The sequence below is a fragment of the Patagioenas fasciata genome, chromosome 1 (assembly GCF_037038585.1).
Source record: "Patagioenas fasciata isolate bPatFas1 chromosome 1, bPatFas1.hap1, whole genome shotgun sequence".
Taxonomy (NCBI): domain Eukaryota; kingdom Metazoa; phylum Chordata; class Aves; order Columbiformes; family Columbidae; genus Patagioenas; species Patagioenas fasciata.
Window position 1 is genome coordinate 95,314,186 of NC_092520.1, and position 12,220 is coordinate 95,326,405.

Below are 12,220 nucleotides of genomic sequence, written 5' to 3' on the forward strand. Positions count from 1 at the left end.
TTTTGTGTGATCCCTCTCCTCTTCCTTACTGGTATAATTGATCCTCCTGTATGCAGCAGCATGGTGTTATGGAGTGTCCAAATACAGAATAGGCAACTGGCAGTAGCAAGAGAGTTGACGTTGATTAGCCTGCTATCTCTTCCTGGCTCAAGGAATTTAGAATTATTTTCTGCAGACCACAATGGCTTGACTTTAGGTTATAAAAACCTAAAATACCAACAGCAATTAAATGGCTCTAGGACTTGGAAATGATGCAAAGATTTTTAGTATAGCAATTTTGAAGTTTGGTGCCCAAGTATTTTCTAACCTAGGAAAATTCAGGCAACAAAGTATTATAATAGTGTGGTGGATGAGGAGTCCAATGATTAATTATTTAAAGAGAGTAGAAATATCTACCTATACTTTCCTTAACCTACAGACATGAAATGCCCAAACTTGGATATGCGCTATGGATATTCTTTACCTGACAGACCTTGTAAGGATCTGTGTGTAATATAATTCATTCCCATTAGTTCAATGAATCTCTGAGTTCCAAATTGTTAGAGACTAAGAGCCTGTCTGATGAACGAGTTAGTACACATTTGCTGTAGTCTTTTACTCTACCAAGGTGTCTGCTTTTGGGCACTATGAAAGACAGATACTTGGGCACATAGGCCTTTGGGTCTGATTGAGTACAGCTTTTATATACAGTCTACGGATAAATAGGCCTACTTCCAGAAGTAGTACAATGTATAAGGTATTTTAAAAGAGTGTGCATAGTTAAAATATACTTCATTTTAAATAAACTTTCTGGATATTTAACTAAAACATACTTACTTGAGAGACTGAAAATATCTGTATGCACAGGAGAGGGTTAAACCTATCAAGCTAGTTATATAACGGGATTAAACCCACTGTCATTTTCGATCCTTGGCGGAGAGTCAGGCCACCTCATGTTTTCCTGAAGTCTAAGCTGGTTGTTGTAAAGACATATGAAAAACTAAATCACGTAAGTAATTATCCTGACAGAGGAATATTTGCGGACAAAAGATTCCTCACCTTGTGTTCAAAATTAGAAATCTCAGTCAATTGCTATACTGATTCACAGTGAACTATTACAAAGGAGATGGCTGGACTGATGCTTTCACCCAGAAGAAACACAAAATATCTGTGATCGTACAGCAGGAGGGATTTTTATGTGCACGTTTAAAGTATCAGCAACAAGTTGTGCAGCTCCCATGAAACTCCTAACTACTGGGGCTTATCCTGCTCCCAAGACTTACACGGCCAAAGCCAGCGATATTCAAAGCAAAGACTAAATCCACTTTACAAATGCTCATAAAAATCTCCTCAAAGGCAAAGATACACAAAGCTCTCTCCACCCCCCTTATCTTCCTACCGAGCAGGAAGCTCTCCGTCCAAAACATAAAATCATCTCTAAAAGTCCCAGCTTTTTCTGAAGCAAACATCAAGGCATACCCTTTTTCTTTATATACATATACACATCAGATATATATGTACATACATACATATATCTCATATATATATACACACATGTATAGATCAGATTTTGGCAAAATATAAAATATATAAAATATCAGTAGCTTTATATATAACTATTGCTCTGGAGAAGACTCATTATCCTTTGATTATTAGCAAGCTCAGTTTTCAGGAACATCTAGTGATGGTGGGTACCTCTTATTTTGGTTGGAGACATTTCACAGATTGATCACAAATGACAGAGCATTAAGCTCCCCAAAACAGCAGCACTTTGAGAGCTGCAAGTCTTAAAGCATCTGCAAGTGTATGTCTACATACCGTATTGTCTCTAAAGTCCCGTTTTAAAATCATTTGCCTTTGGTCACACTTTTAGAAGAGAAATGTAAAATACAATTTTTAATAATAACAAGATTATTTATTAATAAATGAGATAAGAGAAATCGACTTGATTATCATATTTCAATGTTGGTGAAAGGAAAAGCAAAACAAAATGGTGACAGAAGTGTTAGCTAGAAAAACAGATCTGAACTAAAGGTTGGGAAGGGACCTCACTGCTCTCTAAGCACACCAGGTGGAGAGAGCAAAAGCAGCTCTTTAATGTGAAGGTTGATATCAGCAGAGGAAAAAAAACCGGGGTCATAACCGGGCCCTTATGTTGGCAGTTTGATAGTTTTCTATGTATCAGAGGAGTGAGACTCTGAAATACCCTCGCAGAGGCGGTGATAAGACTAGTGAAACTAACCAGGGTTAAGGCAGAGATTTGTCAGATTTATAGGGCTGTAATGTCACCAGATTGTCACTGGGACTGAATATCTTCATGCAGAAGCTTCATCCAGTCCGTGATGGGTTTCTTTAGGTAACAGACTTGCTGCCTATGCTAATCTGTGATGTTTTCTGCAACATCAAAAAATATCAGAGCATATCTTCTTGAAGTTGCTTAAACCTGCAATCTACTGCTAGCAGGGGTTTCTAGCTGGCAAATACAATAGCAAGAGTATGACCTGACCTGCATGACCAGTCTTGTTAACATCAGTGGGACTATTCAGATGTATTTGCAGACTGATGGTATAAAGCTGAGTTTACACTAAAACCATCTGTCACCATGTCTTTTGTGAGTATATTCTTACAATAGCAGGTGAAGTTTATCACGGGTGAGAAAGCTTAAGGTAAGATTCATTTTGTAAGATACCTATGACATTCTCAAATTTGTTGCTGAATTAAAAAAAAAAAAATCTCCCAACAAAAAAATAATCCCTTGGTGATCCAATTTTCAGATATATGCAGCAGTTTTAAAGTTCAGTGTTTTCCCCAGACAAAACAATAAACATTGAAGATACAGAATTTCCATCTTTGAAAGAATTGTGGTACCAGAATAGTTATTCAGTTACAATTCAACAACTGAATTAGATTTCTGGGTGCTGAGCTGATAGAACAAAACTGAAATGGATTTACCTGCTCTTCTATACCTTCGGGTATAAGCAGCTAGAAATAGTGAATTACATACATAGAACTGTAAAGTTTCAAGACATTCACATCCAGGATCTTATTACCTTCAATCAGATGATCTCTGAAGAGTGATTACTTTGTTACATATTATGAAAACATTTTTCTGAAGAGGAAAAATGTCCAAACAGACCTATATAGCTTCTATAATTTAATCTACTAATAAAAGAGTTCTAAGTATTTTACTATTACATTCCCTCACATACACTGTCCACAAATTGTCTTTTTTGTGCCATTTTTAGCCAACAATGTGTCCTAGTTCTTAATATACTGACAAATCGAATATTTTGAAAAAGGATTTGGAAACAGAAGGTTTACTTCTCCATTTGTCCCTGTAATAATTTTTTAAAATTATACCATAGTTGACACATATTTTTCAATTTAAAAACATTGCATCTATTCTTACCTCATAAGCATTTCAGCCAAACTCTTCGCATCTAGAAGAAAATAGAAGAAATATTATCCCAAATGAAGATCTATTTAATAGATGGATTATTAGGAAGTAAGTTATTTGAATCAGACATGTGTAAGACTACTGTTGTTTCTCAGACCAGTGGCAAGCATAAAATAATCTCTAAAAGTCCTGATTTTGACTGAAACTGCATTTCACTGCATTAAATCTGTCTGCCCCAGACAGCCCTGTTTAGTTCCTCAATAGCACCAAAAATGCTTAAGAGAAATACAAGCTGCCATTGGCTTAGCTAGAAAAAAAACTGCATAAACTTATTAGAAGTAGAAACAGTTTAACAAATAATGGAGGTGTCCATTCCTTCATGCCATGGTTGGCAAATGAACAGGTGAGGAGGGAAGAAAAGGCAAGAAGACAGACATGTTGGTGTCCATCTCTGGGCAGGAGCCAAACGCAAGCTGGATGAGCAACTGCCAACCTGCCATTTCCAAACCAAACCAACTGCACAAAGGACTGAGCAATGGAGGTCTCCAAGAAGTCAGCTTGTTTGGTCACTCTCAAATATTAATACTTTACCACTAGCAATAATTCAAAACTAGTATGAGGTCTTCAGAGGACAGTCTATACACAAAACAGGCGATAGTTTGTTCCCACATGGATCAGCCCTGCAAAATGAGGCACTACTGAAAGAGAAATATTCCTGATTTTGTTGTCGATGCTGTTATTTTTAGCATAAAATCCTCTGAGGATATAATTATTTGGGTACATATCAGACTGAAGGACACAGATGAAGGTTAGATCACCGAGTATTATTCAGGTAGTTTTCTATAACATTTTGTCAACGTAATATAATAATTTCTGTATTATTATTCATCAATACTAGACAGCTATGCTTTGTTCTCCTGCAGACTGCTGCTAAACAAAGTCACTCAAAGGTGCTGATTCCAGAGCCCTTAAATATATCACACAGCAACAAAGCAGCATTTTGTGCAACCAGGTGAAGTAAATCTGAGAAGAAATTCCAAGTTTTAAGTCGTCAAGGAACTCTCCTGTTACGTGAAACTTGAAATTCTTCCCTTATCTCCTGCTTGTAAATTTACCAGCACCTGCCAAGACATTTACTGAATTTGTCTTTGTTTTCTCCATCTCACTTCTGAAACGTTTTTTATTCCTTGATCACCTCCTGGGGCTCCTACACCTACAACAATTTCCTTGCTTGTGATCCTGTTAAATATCCTGCCTTTAAAATTCAGAGGATGCAGGTAGAAACAAAGCATCTTAATGCATCACTCTAGCTACATTTGTGTTCATTTTTTAAAGGCATGGACAAAGAGTTATTTTTATTAAAAACAAACAAACAAACAAAAACCTCAAACCAAAACAACACCAAACCATCAAAATCCTTCCATCTATTTTCTACGTTCTGTTCTTCTGACACTGCGCTAGCTTGCTTGTCTTAAGCTTTGTTCCTCACCTACTACAGGAGAAACTGAAATTCTGTGCTTCCTCCAGGTCTGTTTGCTCCACTCCTTTATTTTTAACTTTCCCCTACCCTTTTCCAGCAGAAAGCATGGCTGATTCCTGGTGGAGGGAAAGACTCTTATCTGAGATGTCCCATCTAATCCAAATAGTGCTCCATCTAGGCATTCAGACTTTCTATTTTTCACTTTGTATGGGTTTACCTTCTGCTGTTAACATTCTTATAAGTGGTACTATATGGTAGATGACAATGCCTTTACCATCAGTCATAAACTGAACTATCGCTGTGGCTGCTCCCAAATGATGTCAGAGATAGTTTTGGTGCTGATTTCTGAGGATGCAAGGAAGGACCAAGTTCTTTTGAAGAATAAAATAAAAAAGATGAAGCTCTGGTTCCAAGTCATGTTTTTTTCAGCAAATATGATGATGTTTCTTGTTATTTTAGCAGGACTAGAATAATGAAAAGACTGTATCCCTCTGGCATACATAGTAAGGGTGATTTAATATGCAAATATTGTTTTCATTTAGCTAGCACCTTTGTGAAGCAATTGCGTCCTCCTTAAGTGAAGACTGTGGATACTTGTGCAGGTGATTCACAACTCAAGAAAAGCTGAAGGAACAATGTTGGAGGATGCTTTGCCAAATGTCTTTCAATTTGGTTTTTATCTTTCTTTACAAGGATTAAATAATAATCAATGTCCCTCACATGTCCTTAGGTTCTGCACAGCATATATCTGTGTTCAATGCTGCATCTCGAAAAAAATGTTACATTCTCGCCTTAGTGAAAAAGACAAACTTCTCCTCACTGTGGGTTTGACGCTCAACTGCACCGACAGGCACCAACCCAGTGCCAGCCCTCGCTTCCCTTTGCTGGGGCAGCCATCTTTAAAATTCTTAATGCAATTTGGTTTGCCCCCCTGGGAAATCAGGAACTGCGATACAGTTTTAAATTGCATTCTGTCACTTCTGAACTATCATGCCATGCTGATACTTTCTGCTTGGGTTGAGCTGAGTTGAATTTAAAAACAAAGGGAGAACTATTATGGTAGAAGCGGAGCCAGGCTAATAGTAAGGAGAAAGAGTGGTAAGTCATCAGGTTTCTCTCTTATAATACATGCTGACCTACTAAGTGGTTACATGAACTCCAGCAGGCAATGGACCTTCTTGTGACCTGACCTGTGGAGCTAATAAACTGGGCAAATGTCAGGGCTTTGCTGAAAACTATGCTTTCTTTCTGAACAGAGTGTTTCTGAAGAAATAAATCATACTGGGCATGACACAGGAGGAAGACAAAGGTTTACCTGTCCCTAAATGCTAAAACAAGGAGTAAAAGGATTAAAAATGGAGCAACTGTTGTTCTTATGCTACATTTGCCTCACAGAAAGTAGAATGACGAACACATTGTCTATAAGCACAGACACAAACTTTCGCATGCAGAATGTACTGGAAATAAATCTGTAATTCCCACTCCCCTTTGTCAAGCACCTTCAAAGAAAACACATCTCCTGGAGCCACAAAAGCAAGAATTACACCTGTAACTTGCATAAATTCTTTTAGAAGGTCCCACTGCGGAAATCATTATTTCTGATGTAGACTAGAGGAAAATTGGTGGTGGATTCAAGATTTAGGAAAATGAGTCCTGTTCCTCCAAGAAACCCCACCAGGTGATACATATCAAGTGATAATGACAGGATTTCAATTTCGAAACTAATCCAGATGAAAGTTGAATAGAACAACTACTAGAGCAAAACTTTTTTATTAGTTAGGAGATAAGAAAAACTTGCACACAGGGTTTTTTTTTTTTAGAGATCTTACTATGGAGTTCTCTGGAACAGCAATACTGATTATCAGTAAGACTTTTAGAACATGAAGTAACCTCCAGAAAAGCAGAAAATAGCCAACAGAGGATCAGTATTCAAAAAAAATGAAAAAAAAAATCTGAATTATTGAAGTCCTATCAATCTGATCTTGGCAATGAGAAAAATGATGAAAAAAATTGAATGAACCTTGGTGAAATGAATTAAAGGAGATGAAGTAGTTGAGGGCAATCAATAGAGACCTGTAGTCAATCAACCACGCCAAACAAAGCTGATTTATTTAAAATGAGATTAGAACTCACTGAGAATTGATTACATTGAAAAAACTCTCAGTGAGTTACAATTAAATAACATTCAAATGTTATATTTATATTTCTCTAGAACAAAGTTTTGGTACCTCAAAATATTTTAATTATAAAGTAGTATGATGTGAAAAATTAACACAACAACCTTTTTACATGGGTTTCCATAACTTCAAAATACAATTTTAAACACAAAATCAGTATTTAGTATGTATTTTCCTCATGCACCATGGGTCATCACACTACTGATACTTTTATCAGGGGTCTGGAGTAAATGAAATAATATCTGATCAAAATTTGAAAATGGCACCAAAATTGAGTAGCTACAATATAATTAAAATGCCATGTCTCTAAGGTATAGCAATCTGGATCATCAGGTAGGTTGGTCACTGTTAGCAATGTATCTGTATTACTATAAAGTCGTATATCAAGAACACAGGCCACAGCTATGCAATGGAGAATGTTATCCTGTTGACTGTAATCAGAGAATTGTCAGATAATCTCAATGGATACAATGTTAAACTTAAAATCTTAAAATAATGCTGTACCCAAAAAGGGTACAGATTTGCAGATATAGACAGAAGATCATAGAAAGGAAAGAAGGAAGGCTGTTACTTCTCTTCGATGCTAATATGTCTGTTGCTGGAATACTGTGTTAATTTCTAGCTTACACAGATGGAGAAAGATACCTAAAGATTGCAAAAGGACCAGATAAAAGCCTTGAAATTAATAAATTATGGGGAAACTACAGAGAAAAACTAAAGAAGATTCATGTGTTTCATTTACCAATGAAAACATGAAGAAATTACTTGGTTGCCACATGTAAAAATAATATCCTCAGAGACTGAAAATTTGGTAAAAGAAAAAGAAGTTCAGTCCCCATACAGCAGACAGAAGTATAACAGGACCAGATGGCTGGGAAATCAAGCTTTAGCTTGATAAATTCAGATTAAGAAGTGAGACACAACTTTTATAGAAATGGTATTTAAATACTGATGACTTATGGCAAAAATACTGATGAATACTTGGTCATTGACTACATTTAAGTGAAGGTCATATATTTTTCTAAATTTCTGTATTCTGAGAGGAAATAAATCAGAGAAGCCTTATGCAAAAGCCCTGCTGGCCAGTAATCATCAGCCTTCCTTAAGTGACTGTAACTCAAGAATCTATGAATACTTGTAAATCAACCATGAAAAACTAAATGTGCACAGCCATCCTCTCCTGGAGCCAAGGAGCTGAAAATATCCTGCTTGTTGCTGGATGGAATTCCACAGTATTTCTGAGAATATAAGACATTATTCACCCTTAACCCACAACATTTTTTTTTTTTTTTTTTTAGATGGAAAGAAACTGCAGAAATAAATGACTGAAAAGATTTTGAAAGTGGATGTTATTATACAAGCTAAAGCATCCAGATACCTTGATTTCCAGAGCTGTGTAAGAACTATGAGGCTAGTTGTCCTCTTTGGTATATGAATTTACCCATGTCTAAGAGTCCTTTATCTCTGTCTTTTTTTTTTTACAAGAACAACCAAAATATTGTTGCAAATGACAAAATGAGACCCAAAAGAGAGATGAGTAGATGCTAAGGTGAGATAGAATGCTCAGGACTGGCCATGGCTGTAATATACATCAACACTTTGGTGGCTCTTGGAAAAAATTAGACTTATTTTTACAGATGATAAATTGCTTTACTATCTATTCAGTGTGTGATTTGAAAGCCTTTTTGCCAAATACCTTCAGTGTAAGGTCTGCTGTCATGTGCCAGTGCAAAACCTACAGTGCTAAGTGCAGAAGTGGCAGACTACAAAGGTCAAAAACTTGGCTGTGGCTCAGCCAGTGTTATTTACTAGAAGACTGATAAAGCTGAATGAATTTACAGATTTAAAACTTATTCACATAGCAAACACCTGAATCTGAATAAGGATTAGAGAAAAGTACAGATCAACAATAATGAAAGGTCAGTGAACAATGAAGTTTTGTTGTAATGTGTTATAACAGCACAGGGAAAAAGATGGGGTAACAAATCTGAGAATATCTGGTTGTGTTTTCTAGCCTACTAACATGTAGCTACTTCCATTTTATAAATCAGGAATTGTGGTTTGCATCTGCTGGAAAACTGCAATCCTCCCATCTTCAGAACATCTGATTTTATCCTTTGAAAAAATAGTGATTTTAGGCTATTGAGACCATTCACAAAAGAAACAAACAATAACAACAAAAAGGAAAACAAAAAAACACCAACACATGAAAATTATTTTCCTCTCCCCCATGCAAAACAACAACAATGGATACAGAGTCATTTTTTATTAATTGAACTATCAAAAAAAAAGAACTACTGTAGAAAACAGCTATGCTTTGTTGCCTCATGTCTGTTAGGTATGGCAGGAAAATGACACCAACTGGGAATTGAACAGTTTGGTCACATACAGCCCCATTTGTACTTTTACATTCTGGGACTATGCATAGATGGAAATAAGTGCCACAGCTCTCATCTTACCTCGCAGCCTCTTCAGTCTCTGCTCCCTCCTCCTCCTCCGCACAACCAGCAGCATCACAAAGAGCAGCAAGACCCCAACCAAGATACAGGAAATGGTCACCAGCATCTTTAACCCTTCATTGGTTGCCAGCCCTTCCTCGCTTTCCACAACCGACTTAATAAGTGGAGGGATTGTACCTGGAAGCAGTGTCATGATATTAGATGCTTATTAATGAAGATAAGGACTGATTTCTGAGGGAATATGGCATTTTATACGCTTCAGCTGCATGCAACACAGTAAGAATGATTTGTTGTGTTCAGGGTGGATGCTCTGTGTGCATGTGTCATGGCCATGCACATGTAACCAGCCACACTGGTAGCAAGGTACTGACTGGAGAGACTCATAGATTGTCAGAAATCAAGAAGTGTATTCCTTGATGAAAGAAAACCACGCTTATTATACAGTCAAATAGTATGATTAATTTTAAGTCATATTGCATCATTACAAAGCTGTAAGGGATCTCAGAATTACTACCTATGTAGTACTCCTTACTACAGGTAAGTAGCACTGCTGCAAAATATTTATACTTTCTGCTGGGGTTTTCTTTATAGAGAATGTATTTGACAAAGTTCATTTTGTACTACATACATCAGATAACTCTTTTGCACAGAAACATTTTTATGTCACATCTTAGGGGTGCAGCAGTGATATTGATATGAAATTCAGATCACAAACCTGATGCTAATTTGCTAAAGAGTGACTGACATGATATTCATCAATAAAACAGGAAAGCAACACTGGGTAGAAACAATCAAATTTTGAGAGTGAAATGAGGGAAATGAATCTACAAACCGATGGCATTGGGAAGCAGCTCACTTTTTCATTTTGGAAATATTTGCATTTGAATATACCTGGCTTCCAGGTGATATATAATACTCAAACTTTTAATTTTTTTTTTTTTAATTTTTTTTTTTATTTATTTATTTCTAAAGGACGTGAGAGGAATGCAACACCTTCTTTGGAAGGCTGTTTAGCCATGGAAGGCTTCTCACTCAGTTCCTGATTACTATTAAACTGCTGAATGCAACCACAAATGAGGCTATAAAATGCAGATTTGTTTGAAATGGATAGAAACACACAAGTATTGTGAACTGCGATGACTTTCAATGGAAGCTATTCAGTTTTAACCAGCTACTGAAATGAAAGTGGCTACTTACTTGCTAAAATGATAGGAGAGTGAGATAGAAAAACAGGCACATTCTTTTTTGCATTTTAATTGCTGCATTGAGTGATATAGTTATACCTGATTATGTACCATACAGTATCGGGAAAAAAAAAATGATAGGATGCAGTACAATGTGAGTGCCATAATCACAGTGAAAGGGTAGATTTCTAAGTCATGTTTTTTTGGTTTTTTTTTTTTTTTTTTTTTTTTTTTTTTCCTTTCAGAAGAGCTATTTGAGTTGCATATAATGAGAGGAGTAGTTCCCTAAAGGGATGAAGATAAATAGAAAACCTACAACCATCCAAAACTGTAGCAGGTACTTTGGAAAATTTATTTTCTTGCAATTGCATTTAGAATATTTTTTTACTGTTCCATTGCAGTTCTTCCCCATAATTTTCCTTCTTTTTCTAATTTTCCATTTCTTGGAATAAACACACAGAGGGATTTTTTTCATCTTGTCATAACTGACATGCAGTTTTTGTACTATTCTAAAGGCAAAGAAAATGATTATCTGAAGAAATGGAAAGAACTTGAAGCTCCTGAAGGTAGTATCAATAACTGCCTCTAAATCCTCCTAAACTGTCCTGAATACTAAAAGGCCAAATATTTCTCTGAATTAAAGTCATACAGACCATTGGTTAAGGACTGTTGGGTTCAAGATTACCTAAAATTATGTCTTGTTCTCCTTAATACTTAGAAGAAAATCAAATTAAGAGTGGCCTTAACTTCAGATGAACCTTAAGTATATAGGTAAAGTGTAAATCTAATAAAGCTATGGGCAGGCAGTACAAGTTTAATTAAAGAAAAATACTGCAAGTTTTTATGTCCTTCGCATTATCAATTTGTGGATATTCAGCAACTCTATTAGATATTACCAAAACTTAGACCTGCTATCCATTTTAACCTTTGTTGTCATTTTAGGTGTTTCCTAGGAGTGGAATAGTCAAAGCTTTTCTCAGAACAAAGTGCCAGACAAATTGAGAGGTTGTGGTTTTTTGTGTTTTTTTTTTTTGTGTGTGTATGTGTGTGTGTGTATGCATGTTTTGTTTGTTTGTTTGTTTGTTTTTCCTCCCAGGTCAATCAGGTCAATTTATCATTGCCCTTTGTTAGCCTGCTTTACTGGTATTTCATAGAAGGTGTAATTTGAATGTTTCTAATACATTTTCCACTATGTTGCAGTCTTTCCATCACTTCCCATTGCAACTTGTGACTTTACGGTCACCAAATGTTTTCCTGTGTCCCAACTGTTCTTCATAGTAAGAAGTCCTCTGGTGGGCTAAAATCAATTAGCATAGTTTAGAGCAGCTAGCAAGCTGATCTGATTTAATGTCAAGGCTACTGAGTAGCTGATCTCTGAGTTGGGAAGATCCTTTGCAGTGCTACACACTACAGCTGCACATTGCTAAAAATATCTCCTTAAGTACTGAGCACAAATGTTCTGAAAAACAAGGGGCAGGAAGGTCATAAAATCCATAAGCTGAAAATGGTTAGCTGAAACATCTATGAACAGAAAGCAAAAAATC

At 36.3% G+C, this 12,220-nt stretch overlaps 1 protein-coding gene across 2 annotated transcripts in view; it reads right to left on the reverse strand.

The window, feature by feature from the left end:
• Window positions 1–12,220, reverse strand: part of DSCAM (DS cell adhesion molecule) — a 474,141-nt gene that overhangs the window by 30,504 nt on the left and 431,417 nt on the right. For both annotated transcript variants that reach the window (XM_065841400.2, XM_071811281.1), the window contains exons 27-28: window positions 9,493–9,669; window positions 3,389–3,419 (exon numbers count right to left, since the gene is read on the reverse strand). In XM_065841400.2, coding sequence (XP_065697472.1) covers window positions 3,389–3,419; window positions 9,493–9,669 — 208 coding nt within the window. The remainder of the gene's footprint in view (window positions 1–3,388; window positions 3,420–9,492; window positions 9,670–12,220) is intronic.